The sequence below is a fragment of the Procambarus clarkii genome, chromosome 33 (genome assembly GCF_040958095.1).
Source record: "Procambarus clarkii isolate CNS0578487 chromosome 33, FALCON_Pclarkii_2.0, whole genome shotgun sequence".
NCBI classification, from domain to species: Eukaryota; Metazoa; Arthropoda; class Malacostraca; order Decapoda; family Cambaridae; genus Procambarus; species Procambarus clarkii.
In genome coordinates, this window is record NC_091182.1 from 36,626,030 (window position 1) to 36,646,236 (window position 20,207).

The 20,207-nt window shown below is 48.9% G+C and overlaps 1 protein-coding gene across 1 annotated transcript in view; it reads right to left on the reverse strand.

Moving 5' to 3' along the window:
• Positions 1–12,729: 12,729 nt before the first annotated feature.
• Positions 12,730–20,207, reverse strand: part of LOC123765218 (aminopeptidase NAALADL1) — a 247,305-nt gene continuing 239,827 nt past the window's right edge. Inside the window, exon 15 of the mRNA XM_045753697.2 lies at positions 12,730–13,376. Within this exon, the coding sequence (XP_045609653.2) occupies positions 13,061–13,376 (316 nt within the window). The 3' untranslated portion in view covers positions 12,730–13,060. The remainder of the gene's footprint in view (positions 13,377–20,207) is intronic.

The window sequence follows — 20,207 nt, forward strand, 5'->3', positions numbered from 1 at the left end:
GGACAGGGGGGTTTTGGGAGGCTGAGGCAGGGGGGATGTATAGGAGGGCTGAGTTGGGGAGGATGCGACCTGGGAGGTGACCTGGGAGGTGACCTGGGAGGTGACCTGGGATGTGACCTGGGAGGTGAGACTACCTGAGACGCTAGTACGTTGTCGTTGTTGCCATCTATTTTTGTGGGCTGTTTGCTCATCTTTCGTCATAAACCTCTCTATAAACACATTGTAATGGGTTTCACTTCCTCTGAGTAAATGCTTGCTCCTCATTATGTACTCCACTGCCTCCTCATTGGAGAATTGCACCAGAACAGGTCTATTCTTGGTACAATTGTAGGGTCCAACCCGTCGATTGATATCCACCTCGCGTTCTGCCATCTCTGCTCCAATACACCTCAATATCTCGTGCAATTCGTATTTTTCTGTTTCTATTCTCTCTTGTCTAGTTGGTGCCCTAGATTCGAATAATCCATGTATTATAATAGACCGTCTCCTCAGTAATTCATTGTCATGCTGGTAGCCTGTCCCCTGGGGATTCCCCATCCCAACCGCAGTCACTAACCCATCTCCCACTAATCCTCTATCCTTAGCCATGCTGCTAAACCTTCCTAATTCGTTTGTGATACGAGCACATTCCCTCTCCCAGTCCTCTCTTCCCTTCCTAATCTCTTCCTGAACATAGAGCATAAGTTCTTGTTTCTGCCTCTCTACCGCATCCTGTATTTGCTGAAATACCTCACTTTTAATCCCCTGGATTAGATCCTCCAACCAATCACTCCTTCTCTCTACAAATTTCCCTATTAATTTGTCTATAAATCTGTCCTCCTCCTCATCCCTGCTGGTGATTGACCTTGAACCCCTTCTAGTCATTGCAGTAACAATCTAGCCAAAAAGGCGCTCCTCAATACCTTGCACAATCTGCTAACACAATAGGTGAGTGAATCTCCAATCGTCGTCCCACGTGGTGGTATAAGGGTTGCTGCCGAGGTGAGGTCACGCGGTCAGAGGTCGGTGAGGTCTGGTTTCACACTGCACAGTATTTCCTCAACTATTTTGAATTACGCTAATTAAACTGTTTTTCTTCACTTCCTTATGGCTCTGGTCAAAACCCAAGGTTTTTTCATTCACTTGTACATTCACTTATAGTCTTTTTCACTTCGAAGTTGCCTGATTACCCCTCCCACTCCACTAGTGATCCAGGAGCTCCCAACCCACGTCCACCCAACACGATGGTCACAAGACAAGTCCTCTGTGTGAGTCACAGTGTGGGTCTCTGTGTGAGTCACAGTGTGGGTCTCTGTGTGAGTCACAGTGTGGGTCACAGTGTGGGTCTCTGTGTGAGTCACAGTGTGGGTCTCTGTGTGAGTCACAGTGTGGGTCTCTGTGTGAGTCACAGTGTGGGTCACAGTGTGGGTCTCTGTGTGAGTCACAGTGTGGGTCACAGTGAGGGTCTCTGTGTGAGTCACAGTGTGGGTCTCTGTGTGAGTCACAGTGTGGGTCTCTGTGTGAGTCACAGTGTGGGTCTCTGTGTGAGTCACAGTGTGGGTCACAGTGTGGGTCTCTGTGTGAGTCACAGCGTGGGTCTCTGTGTGAGTCACAGTGTGGGTCTCTGTGTGAGTCACAGTGTGGGTCTCTGTGTGAGTCACAGTGTGGGTCTCAGTGTGAGTCACAGTGTGGGTCACAGCGTGGGTTTCTGTGTGAGTCACAGCGTGGGTCTCTGTGTGAGTCACAGCGTGGGTCTCTGTGTGAGTCACAGTGTGGGTCTCTGTGTGAGTCACAGCTTGGGTCTCTGTGTGAGTCACAGCTTGGGTCTCTGTGTGAGTCACAGTGTGGGTCTCTGTGTGAGTCACAGCGTGGGTCTCTGTGTGAGTCACAGCGTGGGTCTCTGTGTGAGTCACAGTGTGGGTCTCTGTGTGAGTCACAGCGTGGGTCTCTGTGTGAGTCACAGTGTGGGTCTCTGTGTGAGTCACAGTGTGGGTCTCTGTGTGAGTCACAGCGTGGGTCTCTGTGTGAGTCACAGTGTGGGTCTCTGTGTGAGTCACAGTGTGGGTCACAGTGTGAGTCACAGCGTGGGTCACTGTGAGTCACAGCGTGGGTCACTGTGAGTCACAGCGTGGGTCACAGCATGCGTCACAGCGTGGGTCACAGTGTGAGTCACAGCGTGGGTCACAGTGTGAGTCACAGCGTGGGTCAGTGTGAGTCACAGTGTAGGTCACAGCGTGGGTCACAGTGTGAGTCACTGCGTGGGTCACAGTGTGAGTCAGTGTGGGTCACAGCGTGGGTCACAGTGTGGGTCACAGCGTGAGTCACAGTGTGGGTCACAGCGTGGGTCACAGTGTGAGTCAGTGTGGGTCACAGCGTGAGTCACAGTGTGGGTCACAGCGTGGGTCACAGCGTGGGTCACAGTGTGAGTCACAGCGTGGGTCACAGTGTGAGTCAGTGTGGGTCACAGCGTGGGTCACAGTGTGAGTCAGTGTGGGTCACAGCGTGGGTCACAGCATTTGAGTTTCAAAGCGATTCTCAAAATTTGTAAATATTATGTGCAAAGTTCCCTTCAGAGCATATATTAATAAACCCTTAACTTTGGTAGTTATACATTTTTGCGTCTAAATTTGACGCATATTTTGCTGGCCACATTGACTATTTTTTTACGGTAAACTATGTGGGGAAAACTGACACGTGAAATTTATATATTTATTAATTTATAATAATGTATATAGTGATATATTTCTTACATTAATTTAATTATTTTGATAGTGGACTGTATGATGTTTAGAGTAGACTGAAGGATTTTATTCCTACACATTCTGGGGGTTTATTAAATTATATATAGCCTATCAATCAATATTATAGATTAGTTGAGATTCACTACAGTATAAGACTACATACGTTAGTAACTAAAATTGAATACAGCTTATCTAAATAATTGATTATGGCCTAGACAACCAGGTATATAATTATGACTTCACCACATGTTATTAACATGTTTATACCCTGATATTTTGTTGAGCTACCGATGAATTGGTGGTAGGAGTCTGCACCTACAAGGATTCCGATGTCTGTGAGGTGATCAGACTTAATATTATCTGCCAATTATATTTCCCTGTTTCTCAGGAATTTGGCATTAGCTCCCAGACCTTGTACTTGTAGGTCGGTTGGAATCGTGTCCACCACAATGGCTTGCACTTGACAGACATAGCTGCCTAATTGTACTGATGGTTGTACCACCTGGTAGACTTGTGGTCCTGTATAAGCTACGAACCCTAAAATATTCAATGTCACCTGGGTTATAGGCCTTAATTGTAGATCATCTGTCACCTTTTAAGTGACAAATATTCTCTGGGACACTTGGTCAAACAACCCACAGGTATGGGCCTTGGCCCTCTTATTTTGAATGGCAAGTTGTGCAGTAGGCAGTCATATTACTTTTGGACCTTGCCAATAGGACACTGATTTTCTGTGCACCTTGCAATACTGTTCTGTGGTGGGAATATTATCTTCTACCTTGGGTTTGGTTGGAATACGTTAATTTCGTATGTTTGCACAAGTGCTACATGGTGCTTACTTCTTCTACACCTGTTGCAGGTGTATAGTTGGGTCTCACAACGGTTTATGTAGTGTGATTTGAGACACCTTGGGCATTTCCTTAATTCCTGGAGTCGCTGAACCCGAGTGTCTCTATCAGGATAATTGGTGCAACGGTATGTTGAATGTTTCTTTTCTGCAGAACAAACATGTCCCCCAGCCTAATGGTCGCTTGGAAGTTACTGGTTTGGGTTTAGTAACAATAGGCTTGTAGGATTCCGTTGCATGAGTATCCTCACTGCCAGATTTTCTCCACCTTGATGTGGAAGTAATTGAATGATGTTTATTTGGGGAATTTGTTTTACCCTGTGGTTTACTGTTATTAACTATTTCTGAAGGCTCGCAAGAGACTTTAAGTTCCTCATTTGCTCGTCGTTTGTGTATGACAGAACGCAAACCTTCAGTGATGTCCTGTACTGTCAGGATGGATTTACTGAAATGTGTGCATAGTTCACCTAATATATCACTGGACAGTTTTCGTTGAATGACTACTTTGGTCATCCACTCAGCAGTGGTTATTTACAACCATAAGACTGAATGATCTTAATAGTGACTCAAACTCGAAGCTGAAGGCTTGTAATAAGTCACCAGTCTGATCAGGTTTAGGCAAGTCCAGCAATTGTGGTACTTGATGTATGACAGCTTTCTCGTTGTCAACATTATCTCTAGGGAGCTGGTCCGGGAAATTAGTGCTGTCACTACTTAGATTCAATTTTGTTACATCTGGTTCAGCTTCACCATTAGTTTCAGTTTGGAGGCATGTTAACTCAGTAGCCTCATGTATAGTGTTTTCAGAATCCACAGAGAATGTGGATAAATTATCTGAAAATTTTTCAATTTTTAGTTGTATAATATTGGGTGAGTCTGACCTAATGGATTTATACCAACGACCAACCAGGGTCACCGACCAACCCGGGCCAACGACCAACCCGGGCCAACGACCAACATTGGCCAACGCCCAACCCGGGCCAACGACCAACCCGGCCCAACGACCAACCCGGGCCAAAGACCAACCCGGGCCAACGACCACCCCGGGCAAGTGACCAAGACCTAGGGTACAGACTAAGCTACACCAGGGTATATATACAAGGACAACAGTATTGTGGTCCTTGTATACATACCCACAGATCTATACATTGTATACAGAAGCGTAATAACACAACAGAGGGCCACCCTCTGATATATTGATGCATTACACACAATTGACCTCCATATACATCTTATATACCACAATACATCACATACTTGAACACAATAAACATACATAATATAGTTAATTCAGTCGCGTCTAAGATGCTTCGCTTTCAGCACACGTGAGAGGAACACCTGAACACTGAGAAGCATCGTGTCAACAGTCTTAAGGAGTGGCCACGATGTTGCCCTTCCTCAGTGCTTCACTGGGAGAAGCACCGTGGACGACCACCTCACAGTGCTTCACTGAGAGAAGCACCGTGGACGACCACCTCACAGTGCTTCACTGGGAGAAGCACCGTGGACGACCACCTCACAGTGCTTCACTGAGAGCAGCACCGTGGACGACCACCTCACAGTGCTTCACTGGGAGCAGCACCGTGGACGACCACCTCACAGTGCTTCACTGGGAGAAGCACCGTGGACGACCACCTCGCAGTGCTTCACTGAGAGAAGCACCGTGGACGACCACCTCACAGTGCTTCACTGAGAGAAGCACCGTGGACGACCACCTCACAGTGCTTCACTGGGAGAAGCACCGTGGACGACCACCTCGCAGTGCTTCACTGAGAGAAGCACCGTGGACGACCACCTCACAGTGCTTCACTGAGAGAAGCACCGTGGACGACCACCTCACAGTGCTTCACTGAGAGAAGCACCGTGGACGACCACCTCACAGTGCTTCACTGAGAGAAGCACCGTGGACGACCACCTCACAGTGCTTCACTGAGAGAAGCACCGTGGACGACCACCTCACAGTGCTTCACTGAGAGAAGCACCGTGGACGACCACCTCACAGTGCTTCACTGAGAGCAGCACCGTGGACGACCACCTCGCAGTGCTTCACTGGGAGAAGCACCGTGGACGACCACCTCACAGTGCTTCACTGGGAGAAGCACCGTGGACGACCACCTCACAGTGCTTCACTGGGAGAAGCACCGTGGACGACCACCTCACAGTGTTTCACTGGGAGAAGCACCGTGGACGACCACCTCACAGTGCTTCACTGGGAGAAGCACCGTGGACGACCACCTCACAGTGCTTCACTGAGAGCAGCACCGTGGACGACCACCCTCACAGTGCTTCACTGAGAGCAGCACCGTGGACGACCACCTCGCAGTGCTTCACTGAGAGCAGCACCGTGGACGACCACCTCACAGTGCTTCACTGAGAGCAGCACCGTGGACGACCACCCTCACAGTGCTTCACTGGGAGAAGCACCGTGGACGACCACCTCACAGTGCTTCACTGAGAGCAGCACCGTGGACGACCACCTCACAGTGCTTCACTGAGAGCAGCACCGTGGACGACCACCCTCACAGTGCTTCACTGGGAGAAGCACCGTGGACGACCACCTCACAGTGCTTCACTGAGAGCAGCACCGTGGACGACCACCTCACAGTGCTTCACTGAGAGCAGCACCGTGGACGACCACCTCACAGTGCTTCACTGAGAGCAGCACCGTGGACGACCACCTCACAGTGCTTCACTGAGAGCAGCACCGTGGACGACCACCCTCACAGTGCTTCACTGGGAGAAGCACCGTGGACGACCACCTCACAGTGCTTCACTGGGAGAAGCACCGTGGACGACCACCTCACAGTGCTTCACTGAGAGCAGCACCGTGGACGACCACCTCACAGTGCTTCACTGAGAGAAGAAACATCTTTATGTTCATAATTATGACAGGGTCTGTTCAACACTTAGGCTCTGTCAGCACTGGAGTGTGACAGGGTCTGTTCAACACTCTCCTGTCCTGTCTCTCCTGTTTAGGGGAGCCGGTCGGCCGAGCGGACAGCACGCGGGGCTTGTGATCCTGTGGTCCTGGGTTCGATCCCAGGCGCCGGCGAGAAACAATGGGCAGAGTTTCTTTCACCCTATGCCCCTGTTACCTAGCAGTAAAATAGGTACCTGGGTGTTAGTCAGCTGTCATGGGCTGCTTCCTGGGGGTGGAGTCCTGGTCGAGGACCGGGCCGCGGGGACACTAAAAAGCCCCGAAATCATCTCAAGATAACCTTAAGATAAGGGCTCTGTCAACACAGGAGTGGGAGTGACTCCATCCGACATGGACCTGTCACTTCTTTCACAAGACCTTAGAAACATACTTTTCCAATCAAAAATTTTTAAGAGGATTAAAAAAATACTTAAGCACAACAGTTTCTCTTTTTATTAAAGTTTCCAGTCTCTAAAGATATTCACACTATAAAATGTCCTCATCTGTGTACTGTAAGCTATCGCATTGGGTGAAGAACTTTTTAACACTGACATTCGTATCCACAAAATAACTTTAAGTTTATGTTCATCGTACTGTTGGAAAATATTTAAAATACAGAGATCCGTTATCCTTTGACTTCATATATGGCGGTGTTTACCTTTTTAAATGTTCGAACTGCAACGGTCGCCACGCGGGGAATACCTCACGAACTCTGCAACCCTGCACATGCGAGCACAGGTGTGTCTCTCACCGCACAGGTGTGTCCTCGGTGAGAGATCAATGTGAAGGAATGAGCCACCTTCCTCACTAGGAGCGATTGCACTCCTCTGACGTTCAGTTCTTATATCACAACATTTTGGAATCTGTTTAAATCCCCAACATGAAACCTAATGAACAACTCATATAATTTTTGACTCATTTGTTGACATTAATGTTTAGCCCCGTCCTTAAAAAGCGGTTTACACACTACTCACAACTGATGACGTCCGAACACTTCCGGATCAAGTGCTTTGCTCACGTCCTCTGTTCGAACCATAATTCTATAAATGCTTCACCCACGAACTTATAAATAGAAATAATTACCAACAGAACCTAAACACCTAACCTAACCTAACCTAACCTAACCTAACCTAACCTAACCTAACCTAACCTGCGCTAAACTATACATACAATTTTTATGTTTAAGAATATTAATTTATATATGAGAACAAACCAAATTTTAATAAACAGTATGTTAAAATTGATGAATGCGTTTGGGGAGGCCGGCCGCTGCTTTAAACAGCCTGATGTGAAAGCGGGTTCCACAACTGATGACGTCCGAACACTTCCGGAACAAGTGCTTCGCTGGTAACTTCAGTTCGAACCACAACGCTGTAAATGCTTCACCCACGTACTACAAATACAAATAATCACCAACAGAACCTAAACACCTAACCTAACCTAACCAGTGTCTAAATATGCTCAGTATGCTAAATTATAACAATATTAATTTATATTTGTGAAAATTCCTTTTTGAATGAACATCATGTTAAAATTGACGAATATGTCTTTGAGAATATAAATATATATTCTATATAAATGAAAATGTAAATGTTCGTTTACATTTTGTTCAAAATCGCTAATCTCCAAAAATTCTTCACCGATTGCTTAGAAATTTTGACACAACGTTCCATTCTAATACGAGTGTTTATTTACATACCTACTATATATATGCCACACCTGTGACAGGTAAAAACATGCTTTTCCTGAAAAACAGCGCTATCTGTTGCATGTAATAGCAACACACGCTATACTGAATATGTCACTAATCCATTTCAATGTTTCAGATCGCATTGATAAATTGAATTTTCATAGATTTCGATTTATTTTCATTTTGATTTAATTATTTTGTGTGACCTTACATTGGAATTGAGCTGTGTTGTTTACCATACTGTTCATTTCGTGAGTAGAGTTTATTTTTATTTTTTTAATTTTTTTCATTTCGTTTTTTAACTGCTCTACTAATTTTTCAGTGATTGGAACATCAGATCATTTAATGCTCCCATTTTTCTGATGGGAACATTAGATTATTTGGGAATGTGTTGGCAAAGGGAGGGGGTGGGAATGGTGGGGGGGGGGGACGAGTGGATGAGAGTGGGCGATGGTGGGGAGGACGAGAATGGGGGCTTGGTGGGGAGGACGAGGGTACGGGGGAGTGGGGGATGAGGGGATGGGGGAGTGGAGAATGGTGGGGAGGACAAGGGAGCAAAGAAGTGGGGGATGGTGGGGAAGATGAGAGGACGGAGAAGGGGTGTAATGATGGAGAGGACGAAGGGATGGGGGAGAGTGACATGGTGAGGAGGACGAGGAGATGGGGGAATGGAGAAAGGTGAGGAGGACTTGGTCACGGTATTTTATCAAATCACCTCATTTTTTGGCTCCATGTGAGCAACACATGCGAACAAGCCTGAATGATCCCCAGGCATATATGCAACTGAAAACGCCACACTCCAGAAGTGACTCGAACCCATACTGCCAGGAGCACTATGCAACTGGTGTACAGGAGCCCTTAACCGCTCGACCATCACGACTGTACAAAAGATGATGGTTGTTGGACGCCGGTTGGCCACCAGTGGACGTGCCCTGGACACACACATGGGGGTGACCTAATACCCTCTTCTGATTATTGTCGGCACTAAACTGGTAATAGGTGTCAACAACATTATCAGCAGATCTGAATACAGAGCGTTTTTCCTGGTGTGTCGCCGCACTTCAGCCCTGCTTCTTCCAGCCCTTCAGACCTTCTGAGACAGCCCTGGGTAACGGAGCGTGTATTATACACGCTCCCTCGCACACTCTTAGCTAGATCGTGGCCCGGTGTAGAAGACATCTATTTTTATAATAAAACCAAGGAAAAGCAGTGGGCGTTTGGTACTCCAATTCCTGCCCACTACCAAGTAACCTTCGACCATCCCCAGTCAACAACAACTTAATCAATCTACAACAACATCCTTTTGGTTTTATATTGTAACTGAGGCTATTTGCCCATCATCCTGACGGCACTCTGATGGTAATCTTGGGCATGGTAATTTATCAAATCACCTCATTTTTGAGGTGGGCAAATAGCCTCGGCCACCACCATCTTTTGTACGGTCGTGATGGGCGAGCGGTTAAGGTCTCCTGTACACCAGTTGCATAGTGCTCCTTACAGTATGGGTTCGAGTCGTAACAAACTAGGCTTGTTGTAAAAATTATCCAGAAGGTTCCAGAAGTCGTGTAGGGACCTGACTTCACAACGCGCATTCCTCTGGGGATTAGCAAGTCTGAGTCACAAAATGGCTGGCGTCTTTGTTCATAGTTTCGTATAATGAACCATTCTATAGTATTCACTTATTTAGAGAAATTAGCCTTTATTCATTTTGTATTCAAATTGTGTTGTATAATATTACTGTTTATAATATCAAGAGTATTCTAATTATTAGGATATTGAGTTAAGTCACCATCAGTGACGTCACGAATCAGTACTACTCTTTATTGCGGAGTGACCTGGCGGTCATAGGTCAACAGTTTCCACATTCAGTAATTCTCAAAGGTCAAATAGCCATTTTGGGATCGGGAATAGCTCTTCCTTAAGTGGCTTGTGTAATTTAACTTCAGTTAAAATATTTCAACCAATCTGGATCAATTCAGTGCAACAGAGGTTAATTGTTAAACTTAAGCCTTGCTAGTAACTTGGTAAAACTTAGACTAGGCGGAAGGATACAATGCTCTAGTCTGGGGAAGACCAGACGAAGAGAGATTAGTGTGGGCTCGAGATCAACTGGGGGAGGTCAACCATCTCACCTCTCCCCCCCCTCCCCCCAAGACCAGCACTCCACCCAAGCTGGTCAACATAGAGGTATAGTTGCTATTGTAAGTTATAGGGATAGTCAATTCATTGCCAAGTAGGGAGTGGTAAATTGATAGGCAGTGCTCCTCTTTAGATTTTGTTTTAGATTTTGAATAAATTAATTAGATAATAATCTGCATTTTCATTATTTCCATGTGTATGTTATATTTATGTGGACTTGTCCTTGTCACGTGGTCCCCACGAGGCAGAGTTGAATTGGGCGCCGATTCTAACATCGAATCAGGATTATCATTCCCGTTTAATTAATTCCACACTTAAGTGCCAAGGTCATAAGATATTAGTGGGGATCAAGCCCAAAGGTTGATTAATTAGCATGATAGATCCAGACCTCGATCATTACTCAGTGCAAGGTCTGGTGGTGGCAGCGTAAAGGTGACTCTAGGGTTTTGCTCAAAGCCTATGTCACGTCATACGGGTTGTAGAATCCTAAGTCGGTAAATCGTCTTAGGACCACGTGGCGTGGAGTCGGCTTTAGTAAGAGTTTGGGAGTCCCTTAGTATAGAGAACACAAGTAAGAATACGGGTAGAGGGAGAAAAAAGCAGGGAAGATCATTCGAACAGCCCCCCCCCCCCCCCCTCGTGTTACAGAGTCACTTCTGGGGTGTGGAGTCCGCCTCTGGTTGCGTGTGTAGGGACACGCGACACTCCAACCCTCGACCTTGAAGAAGACGATTTGTAGCATCCGAGGTTGCCTTGTGGGCCACCTGCATACACTCACATAATGTCTTCACCCACCCTGCTCTAAATATTGTGTATTTTGTTGCTTTGTTTAAAACTTCATTACACAACATTGGTTACATGTAAGGTACACGGCTACTTGTCACAGGTTGTAGAGCTCCTCAAGCTCCTCAGATAGGAGGTAGGAATAATGAATGCAGTGTGCATTTCCTCTGTATCGCCATGCTGAGGCGCTTAAAGAGGAAACTGGCAGCTCTAGGGTCTCTTGTTGTTTCAATTTGCTTAGAACCCAGCTCCTTAAAAAAAAAAAAAAACTAGCAGCACTTTTACCCCAGGCACCAAGTGTGTCCGTGGTAATGGGGACAAAATTTTTGTGGTGATCCAGGTATCTGTATTTGCAAGACTTGACTTCTTCCCTATGAGTGGCAGTGCTACCCGAATGTGCAACACTGAAGTCAACATACGTGTTGGCTAAGAGTAGAGTGCACATGTGCTCCCACACCAACTGTCTACCATTCTACCAGGGGTCACTGTGATCCCATCTGGGCGGGGCGACCAACAGGCACGTAGGTCATTAGGTAGTTGCGGGGCATTAGGCAGTGGGGTTCTCTCTCTGCTGGATAACCGGCTGTGGCAAGGCTCCTCTTAATAATGTCACTATATATATATATATATATATATATATATATATATATATATATATATATATATATATTTATATATATATATATATATATATATATATATATATATTTATATATATATATATATATAAGTTGGACTTACTTCCAACTTTCTCTCCAAGATCCCCCCTTTTCCTCCCCCCCCCCTTCTCTCCCAATCCTCCCCCACCCTATCTACCTTTCTCCCCCCACATTATTCTAACCATTTCGGCTCTCCGGGCCGTGACAGGTTGTACCCCGTCTACAACCATCATCACCACCACCTTCCCTCCCCCTCATCGCCTTCTCTCCTACTCATCATCTTCCCTACCCTTCAGCACCTTCCCTATTCTGCACCACACTCCCTGCAAATTGGGAGAGCACGATGAATCTTAGTAAGGCTGAAGTTATCCTGTACAACCAATTAGTATACTTGGAGTTTTCACCGATTATGTGGAAGGGAAGGGGGGGAGGGTGACTACTATGACAAACTCCCTCATAACTGGGCCAGTAGCACCGACCCTGACTAGCCTATGTCCGTCCCGTTCCTCAGGCCATTCACCCTGCAAAATTGGGCGAAACTATCCTCAAGCGTCTGGCCCTCCAACTTCGAACAAAAAAACAGCCAGTGTATCATATAGGTAAAAATATAGCGTTCTTATAATAATTAACACTACTAAATAGGTCAGTGATGTGATTCAGTATATATTTTGAATATCAGTCAGTTTTTAGCTGTTAATTTTTCGCTGGATTAATTTTCCACATAAATTTTGACTGAGTGATGCGAGGCTTGAGCCCGGAGGCTCACAAGATGACAGTTGACTTATTAAGAGACAAGTGATGGAGAGACAGATGACAGTCGGCACCATGCCAGACCTGCTCCCAGTCTCTCTATGCTGCAACACAAACATTTATTAAGAGCCCAGAAACACAAAAACCCAGTTATGACTAAGGAATACATAGTGATAAACTACACCATGTTTGTCACCGGTACAGTGGCAGAGCGTACCCATAAGAGAGGAAGAACCAGACTTTATTAATTATTTTTACAGGTAATAACACGATAACACGATATGTGTTATGAGGCTAACACGTTAGCCTCATAACACGATATTATGTCATCGTTTAAATAGTTTCCGTCAGCTGTTATTAACTAAAGAGGCAAATCTTTGCCTAGTTTCCTCGACAGATGTCGCTGCCGTAGCCAATCATAAGGCCACACCATAACAAAGCACCTCTATAACTTTCACTAACTCCAGATAGAGTTCCAGAGAATAACGTAACGCTTTCCCGAGCGTGACCAGGTGATGCCAACCTCCCCCCACCCCCCACGCTCTAAGTGTTGCTTCATGACTGAGGTTCAGCGAAGTCTCCGTCAGTGGTATTGTGATGCTCATCGGGGAAGGTGATGGGGAAGAGCTGCCTGTAGGAGGTGAGAGCCGCCAGGATGTAGGAGAGCTCCTGGTGCACGCTCTCCCAGGGAGTCTTCTGCAGGAGGGCGTGGGTGATGGCCTGGACGGCGTGGGGATAGTGGATGGCGCGGTACGGGTCCTCAGGGTCTGGGCCGATCATGAGGTTAGTGGTAGAAGCGCGTCCCACGCCGCGAGGCCCCAACAGTCCCCGCTCCAGGTTGGCCAGCCACCGCAGGCGCTGCTCCACCTGCCTGTACAACACGGAACTGTTACCAGCATACACAATCTCCAGCCATTGAAATTGAAATTGAAATAAGTTTATTGAGGTAAAATACACACAAAGGGATGAGGTAGCTCAAGCTATTCTCACCCCGTTCAGTACAACGTGTTAGTACATACATAGACACACATCACAAACAATAATCTCCAGCCATTGTGCTCACTTGAGTCACACATCTCATCACACACTAATAATGGGTTTGTAACACATATAAGTTTATTAAATAATTATTAAAAGATTACATAATATGGCTATATTTGTGAGAGAGAGAATGTGCTATTGTCAGCCTGTCTGGCCAAACTTGTTGACCATAAGGTAGCTGCTCCCAGCTTTGCAGGGGGAAGAGTAAAGGGTCTTGGGTATGGAACAGACATAGCCTATTCCGTGTCGGCTTAAGTTAAATATTATAAGAAACATTTATAATTTATAAAGACCACCCACCCAGGTGATTTTCATGGAGTCAAATGTGAAATATTTGGTGTGGTGCCCCTAGAGTTTTTAGTCCATAATAATATATTTTCTGGGTAACATATTGTTTTTGAGTAAGAAATTAATAATAAAGAAGGGAAAGAAGACGTGGGGAAGAAGGGAAAAGAAAATAGGTGGAGGGAGAGAGACAGGCTGTCCCGGGCACTTCCGGGTACCCCTCTAATATAATAATAATTAAATAATTAGTTTTGTCAGTGACAGAAAGCCTGTGTTTATATACGATTTAGGCTTGTATCCAGGCCCCCCCTCCAACCCTGCCCCCCCAGGTGGAACAACTGACCCCCCCCCCTACCCCAGGAGGCAACCCCACAACAGCTGACCTAACTCTCAGGCACCGCTAGGTGACCACATGCATGAGGACAAAGGAAACATGCCCAACAATTTCTCTCTCGCCCGGGGATCGAACCCGGGATCACCGATTACGAGTGAAAAACGATGTCAACTGTACATGAAGTTGCGACTTCTTGTTGACACTACCAAGACGAGAGCGGGAACACTTAAGACGGACGACAGCAAGAGTTACAACCACTTATAGCAAGAGTTACAACCACTTATAGCAAGAGTTACAACCACTTATAGCAAGAGTTACAACCACTTATAGCAAGAGTTACAACCACTTATAGCAAGAGTTACAACCACTTATACCAAGAGTTACAACCACTTATAGCAAGAGTTACAACCACTTATAGCAAGAGTTACAACCACTTATAGCAAGAGTTACAACCACTTATAGCAAGAGTTACAACCACTTATTGCAAGAGTTACAACCACTTATAGCAAGAGTTACAACCACTTATAGCAAGAGTTACAACCACTTATAGCAAGAGTTACAACCACTTATAGCAAGAGTTACAACCACTTATAGCAAGAGTTACAACCCCTTATAGCAAGAGTTACAACCACTTATTGCAAAAGTTACAACCACTTATAGCAAGAGTTGCAACCCCTTATAGCAAGAGTTACAACCACTTATAGCAAGAGTTACAACCACTTATAGCAAGAGTTACAACCACTTATAACAAGAGTTACAACCCCTTATAGCAAGAGTTACAACCACTTATTGCAAGAGTTACAACCACTTATAGCAAGAGTTGCAACCCCTTATAGAGACCACAGTGGTAAGTGTGTGGGGGAGACCACAGTGGTCAGAGTGTGGGGGAGACCACAGTGGTCAGGGTGTGGGGGAGACCACAGTGGTCAGAGTGTGGGGGAGACCACAGTGGTCAGGGTGTGGGATGGAGACCACAGTGGTCAGGGTGTGGGGGAGACCACAGTGGTCAGGGTGTGGGGGAGACCACAGTGGTCAGAGTGTGGGGAGAGACCACAGTGGTCAGGGTGTGGGATGGAGACCACAGTGGTCAGGGTGTGGGGGAGAGACCACAGTGGTCAGGGTGTGGGGGAGAGGCCACAGTGGTCAGGGTGTCGAGGGGAGACCACAGTGGTCAGGGTGTGGGGGAGACCACAGTGGTCAGAGTGTGGGGGGAGACCACAGTGGTCAGGGTGTGGGGGGGAGACCACAGTGGTCAGAGTGTGGGGGAGACAACAGTGGTCAGGGTGTGGAGGAGACCACAGTGGTCAGGGTGTGGAGGAGACACCACAGTGGTCAGGGTGTGGGGGAGACCACAGTGGTCAGGGTGTGGGGGAGAGACCACAGTGGTCAGGGTGTGGGAGGGAGACCACAGTGGTCAGGGTGTGGGGGAGACCACAGTGGTCAGGGTGTGGAGGAGAGACCACAGTGGTCAGGGTGTGGGGGGAAGACCACAGTGGTCAGGGTGTGGGGGAGAGACCACAGTGGTCAGGGTGTGGGGGAGACCACAGTGGTCAGGGTGTGGGAGGGAGACCACAGTGGTCAGGGTGTGGGGGAGAGACCACAGTGGTCAGGGTGTGGGAGAGAGACCACAGTGGTCAGGGTGTGGGGGAGACCACAGTGGTCAGGGTGTGGGGGAGAGACTACAGTGGTCAGGGTGTGGGGGAGACCACAGTGGTCAGGGTGTGGGGGAGAGACTACAGTGGTCAGGGTGTGGGGGAGACCACAGTGGTCAGGGTGTGGGGGAGACCACAGTGGTCAGGGAGTGGGAGGGAGACCACAGTGGTCAGGGTGTGGGAGGGAGACCACAGTGGTCAGGGTGTGGGAGGGAGACCACAGTGGTCAGGGTGTGGGAGAGACCACAGTGGTCAGGGTGTGGGAGAGAGACCACAGTGGTCAGGGTGTGGGAGGGAGACCACAGTGGTCAGGGTGTGGGGGAGAGACCACAGTGGTCAGGGTGTGGGAGGAAGACCACAGAGCTCAGGGTGTGGGAGGGAGACAACAGTGGTCAGGGTGTAGGGGAGAGACCACAGTGGTCAGGGTGTGGGAGGGAGACCACAGTGGTCAGGGTGTGGGAGGGAGACCACAGTGGTCAGAGTGTGGGGGAGAGACCACAGTGGTCAGAGTGTGGGGGAGAGACCACAGTGGTCAGAGTGTGGGGGAGAGACCACAGTGGTCAGGGTGTGGGAGGGAGACCACAGTGGTCAGGGTGTGGGAGGGAGACCACAGTGGTCAGGGTGTAGGGGAGAGACCACAGTGGTCAGGGTGTGGGAGGGAGACTACAGTGGTCAGAGTGTGGGGGGAGACCACAGTGGTCAGGGTGTGGGAGGGAGACCACAGTGGTCAGGGTGTGGGAGGGAGACCACAGTGGTCAGAGTGTGGGGGAGAGACCACAGTGGTCAGAGTGTGGGGGAGAGACCACAGTGGTCAGGGTGTGGGGGAGACCACAGTGGTCAGGGTGTGGGGGAGACCACAGTGGTCAGGGTGTGGGGGAGACCACAGTGGTCAGGGTGTGGGGGAGACCACAGTGGTCAGGGTGTGGGGGGAGACCACAGTGGTCAGGGTGTGGGAGAGACCACAGTGGTCAGGGTGTGGGGGGAGACCACAGTGGTCAGGGTGTGGGGGAGACCACAGTGGTCAGGGTGTGGGGGAGACCACAGTGGTCAGGGTGTGGGGGTGACCACAGTGGTCAGGGTGTGGGGGGAGACCACAGTGGTCAGGGTGTGGGGGAGACCACAGTGGTCAGGGTGTGGGGGGAGACCACAGTGGTCAGGGTGTGGGGGGAGACCACAGTGGTCAGGGTGTGGGGGAGACCACAGTGGTCAGGGTGTGGGGGAGACCACAGTGGTCAGGGTGTGGGGGAGACCACAGTGGTCAGGGTGTGGGGGAGACCACAGTGGTCAGGGTGTGGGGGAGACCACAGTGGTCAGGGTGTGGGGGAGACCACAGTGGTCAGGGTGTGGGGGAGACCACAGTGGTCAGGGTGTGGGGGAGACCACAGTGGTCAGGGTGTGGGAGGGAGACCACAGTGGTCAGGGTGTGGGGGAGAGACCGCAGTGGTCAGGGTGTGGGGGAGAGACCACAGTGGTCAGGGTGTGGGGGAGACCACAGTGGTCAGGGTGTGGGGGAGACCACAGTGGTCAGGGTGTGGGGGAGACCACAGTGGTCAGGGTGTGGGAGGGAGACCACAGTGGTCAGGGTGTGGGGGAGACCACAGTGGTCAGGGTGTGGGAGGGAGACCACAGTGGTCAGGGTGTGGGGGAGACCACAGTGGTCAGGGTGTGGGGGAGACCACAGTGGTCAGGGTGTGGGGGAGACCACAGTGGTCAGGGTGTGGGGGAGACCACAGTGGTCAGGGTGTGGGGGAGACCACAATGGTCAGGGTGTGGGGGAGACCACAGTGGTCAGGGTGTGGGGGAGACCACAGTGGTCAGGGTGTGGGGGAGACCACAGTGGTCAGGGTGTGGGGGAGACCACAGTGGTCAGGGTGTGGGAGGGAGACCACAGTGGTCAGGGTGTGGGGGAGAGACCACAGTGGTCAGGGTGTGGGGGAGAGACCACAGTGGTCAGGGTGTGGGGGGGAGACCACAGTGGTCAGGGTGTGGGGGAGAGACCACAGTGGTCAGGGTGTGGGGGAGAGACCACAGTGGTCAGGGTGTGGGGGAGAGACCACAGTGGTCAGGGTGTGGGGGAGACCACAGTGGTCAGGGTGTGGGGGAGAGACCACAGTGGTCAGGGTGTGGGGGAGACCACAGTGGTCAGGTACAAGGAGAGTGTAGGGGCCAGCAGACCTTCGGGCTCAACATAAAGAGCTCATCAACCCAACCACCGCCGCTCCTAACTCATCACTACTACACTTTCTCCTGGAGACACATCTGCCCGCAGCACACACCTGAATGATGAAGAAGAAAGATGATATATATATATATATATATATATATATATATATATATATATATATATATATATATATATATATATATATATATATATATATATGTCGTACCTAGTAGCCAGAACGCACTTCTCAGCCTACTATGCAAGGCCCGATTTGCCTAATAAGCCAAGTTTTCCTGAATTAATTTATTTTCTCTATTTTTCTTCTTATGAAGTGATAAATCTACCCATTTCATTATGTATGAGGTCAATATTTTTTTTATTGGAGTTAAAATTGACGTAGATATATGACCGAACCTAACCAACCCTACCTAACCTAACCTAACCTATCTTTATAGGTTAGGTTAGGTTACGTAGCCGAAAAAGTTAGGTTAGGTTAGGTTAGGTAGGTTAGGTAGTCGAAAAACAATTAATTCACGAAAACTTGGCTTATTAGGCAAATTGGGCCTTGCATAGTAGGCTGAGAAGTGCGTTCTGGCTACTAGGTACGACATATATATATATATATATATATATATATATATATATATATATATATATATATATATATATATATATATATATATAGAGTAGTTAACAAATGGAATGCATTAGGCAGTGATGTGGTGGAGGCTGACTCCATGCACAGTTTCAAATGTCGATATGATAGAGCCCAGTAGGCTCAGGAAACTGTACACCAGTTGGATGACAGTTGAGAGGCGGGACCAAAGAGCCCGAGCTCAACCCCTGCAAGCACAACTAGGTGAGTACAAAGTGTTTACGAAGGCAGATCTTCATAAGGACATAGCAGCACCACCACACTCCACCAGTCATCCACACCACCACCACCACACTCCACCAGTCATCCACAGCACCACCACCACACTCCACCAGTCATCCACACCACCACCACCACACTCCACCAGTCATCCACAGCACCACCACCACACTCCAGCAGTCATCCACAGCACCACCACCACACTCCACCAGTCATCCACACCACCACCACCACACTCCACCAGTCATCCACAGCACCACCACCACACTCCACCAGTCATCCACACCACCACCACCACACTCCACCAGTCATCCACAGCACCACCACCACACTCCAGCAGTCATCCACACCACCACCACACTCCACCAGTCATCCACAGCACCACCACCACACTCCAGCAGTCATCCACACTACCACCACACTCCAGCAGTCATCCACACCACCACCACCACACTCCACCAGTCATCCACACCACCACCACCACACTCCAGCAGTCATCCACACCACCACCACACTCCACCAGTCATCCACAGCACCACCACACCACTCCACCAGTCATCCACACCACCACCACCACACTCCACCAGTCATCCACACCACCACCACCACACTCCACCAGTCATCCACACCACCACCACCACACTCCACCAGTCATCCACAGCACCACCACCACACTCCACCAGTCATCCACACCACCACCACCACACTCCACCAGTCATCCACACCACCACCACCACACTCCACCAGTCATCCACACCACCACCACCACACTCCACCAGTCATCCACACCACCACCACACTCCACCAGTCATCCACAGCACCACCACCACACTCCACCAGTCATCCACACCACCACCACACTCCAGCAGTCATCCACACCACCACCACCACACTCCAGCAGTCACCCACACCACCACCACCACACTCCAGCAGTCATCCACACCACCACACTCCACCAGTCATCCACACCACCACCACCACACTCCAGCAGTCATCCACACCACCACCACCACACTCCACCAGTCATCCACACCACCACCACACTCCACCAGTCATCCACACCACCACCACCACACTCCACCAGTCATCCACACCACCACCACACTCCACCAGTCATCCACACCACCACCACACTCCACCAGTCATCCACACCACCACCACCACACTCCACCAGTCATCCACACCACCACCACACTCCACCAGTCATCCACACCACCACCACACTCCACCAGTCATCCACACCACCACCACCACACTCCAGCAGTCATCCACACCACCACCACACTCCAGCAGTCATCCACACCACCACCACACTCCAGCAGTCATCCACACCACCACCACCACACTCCACC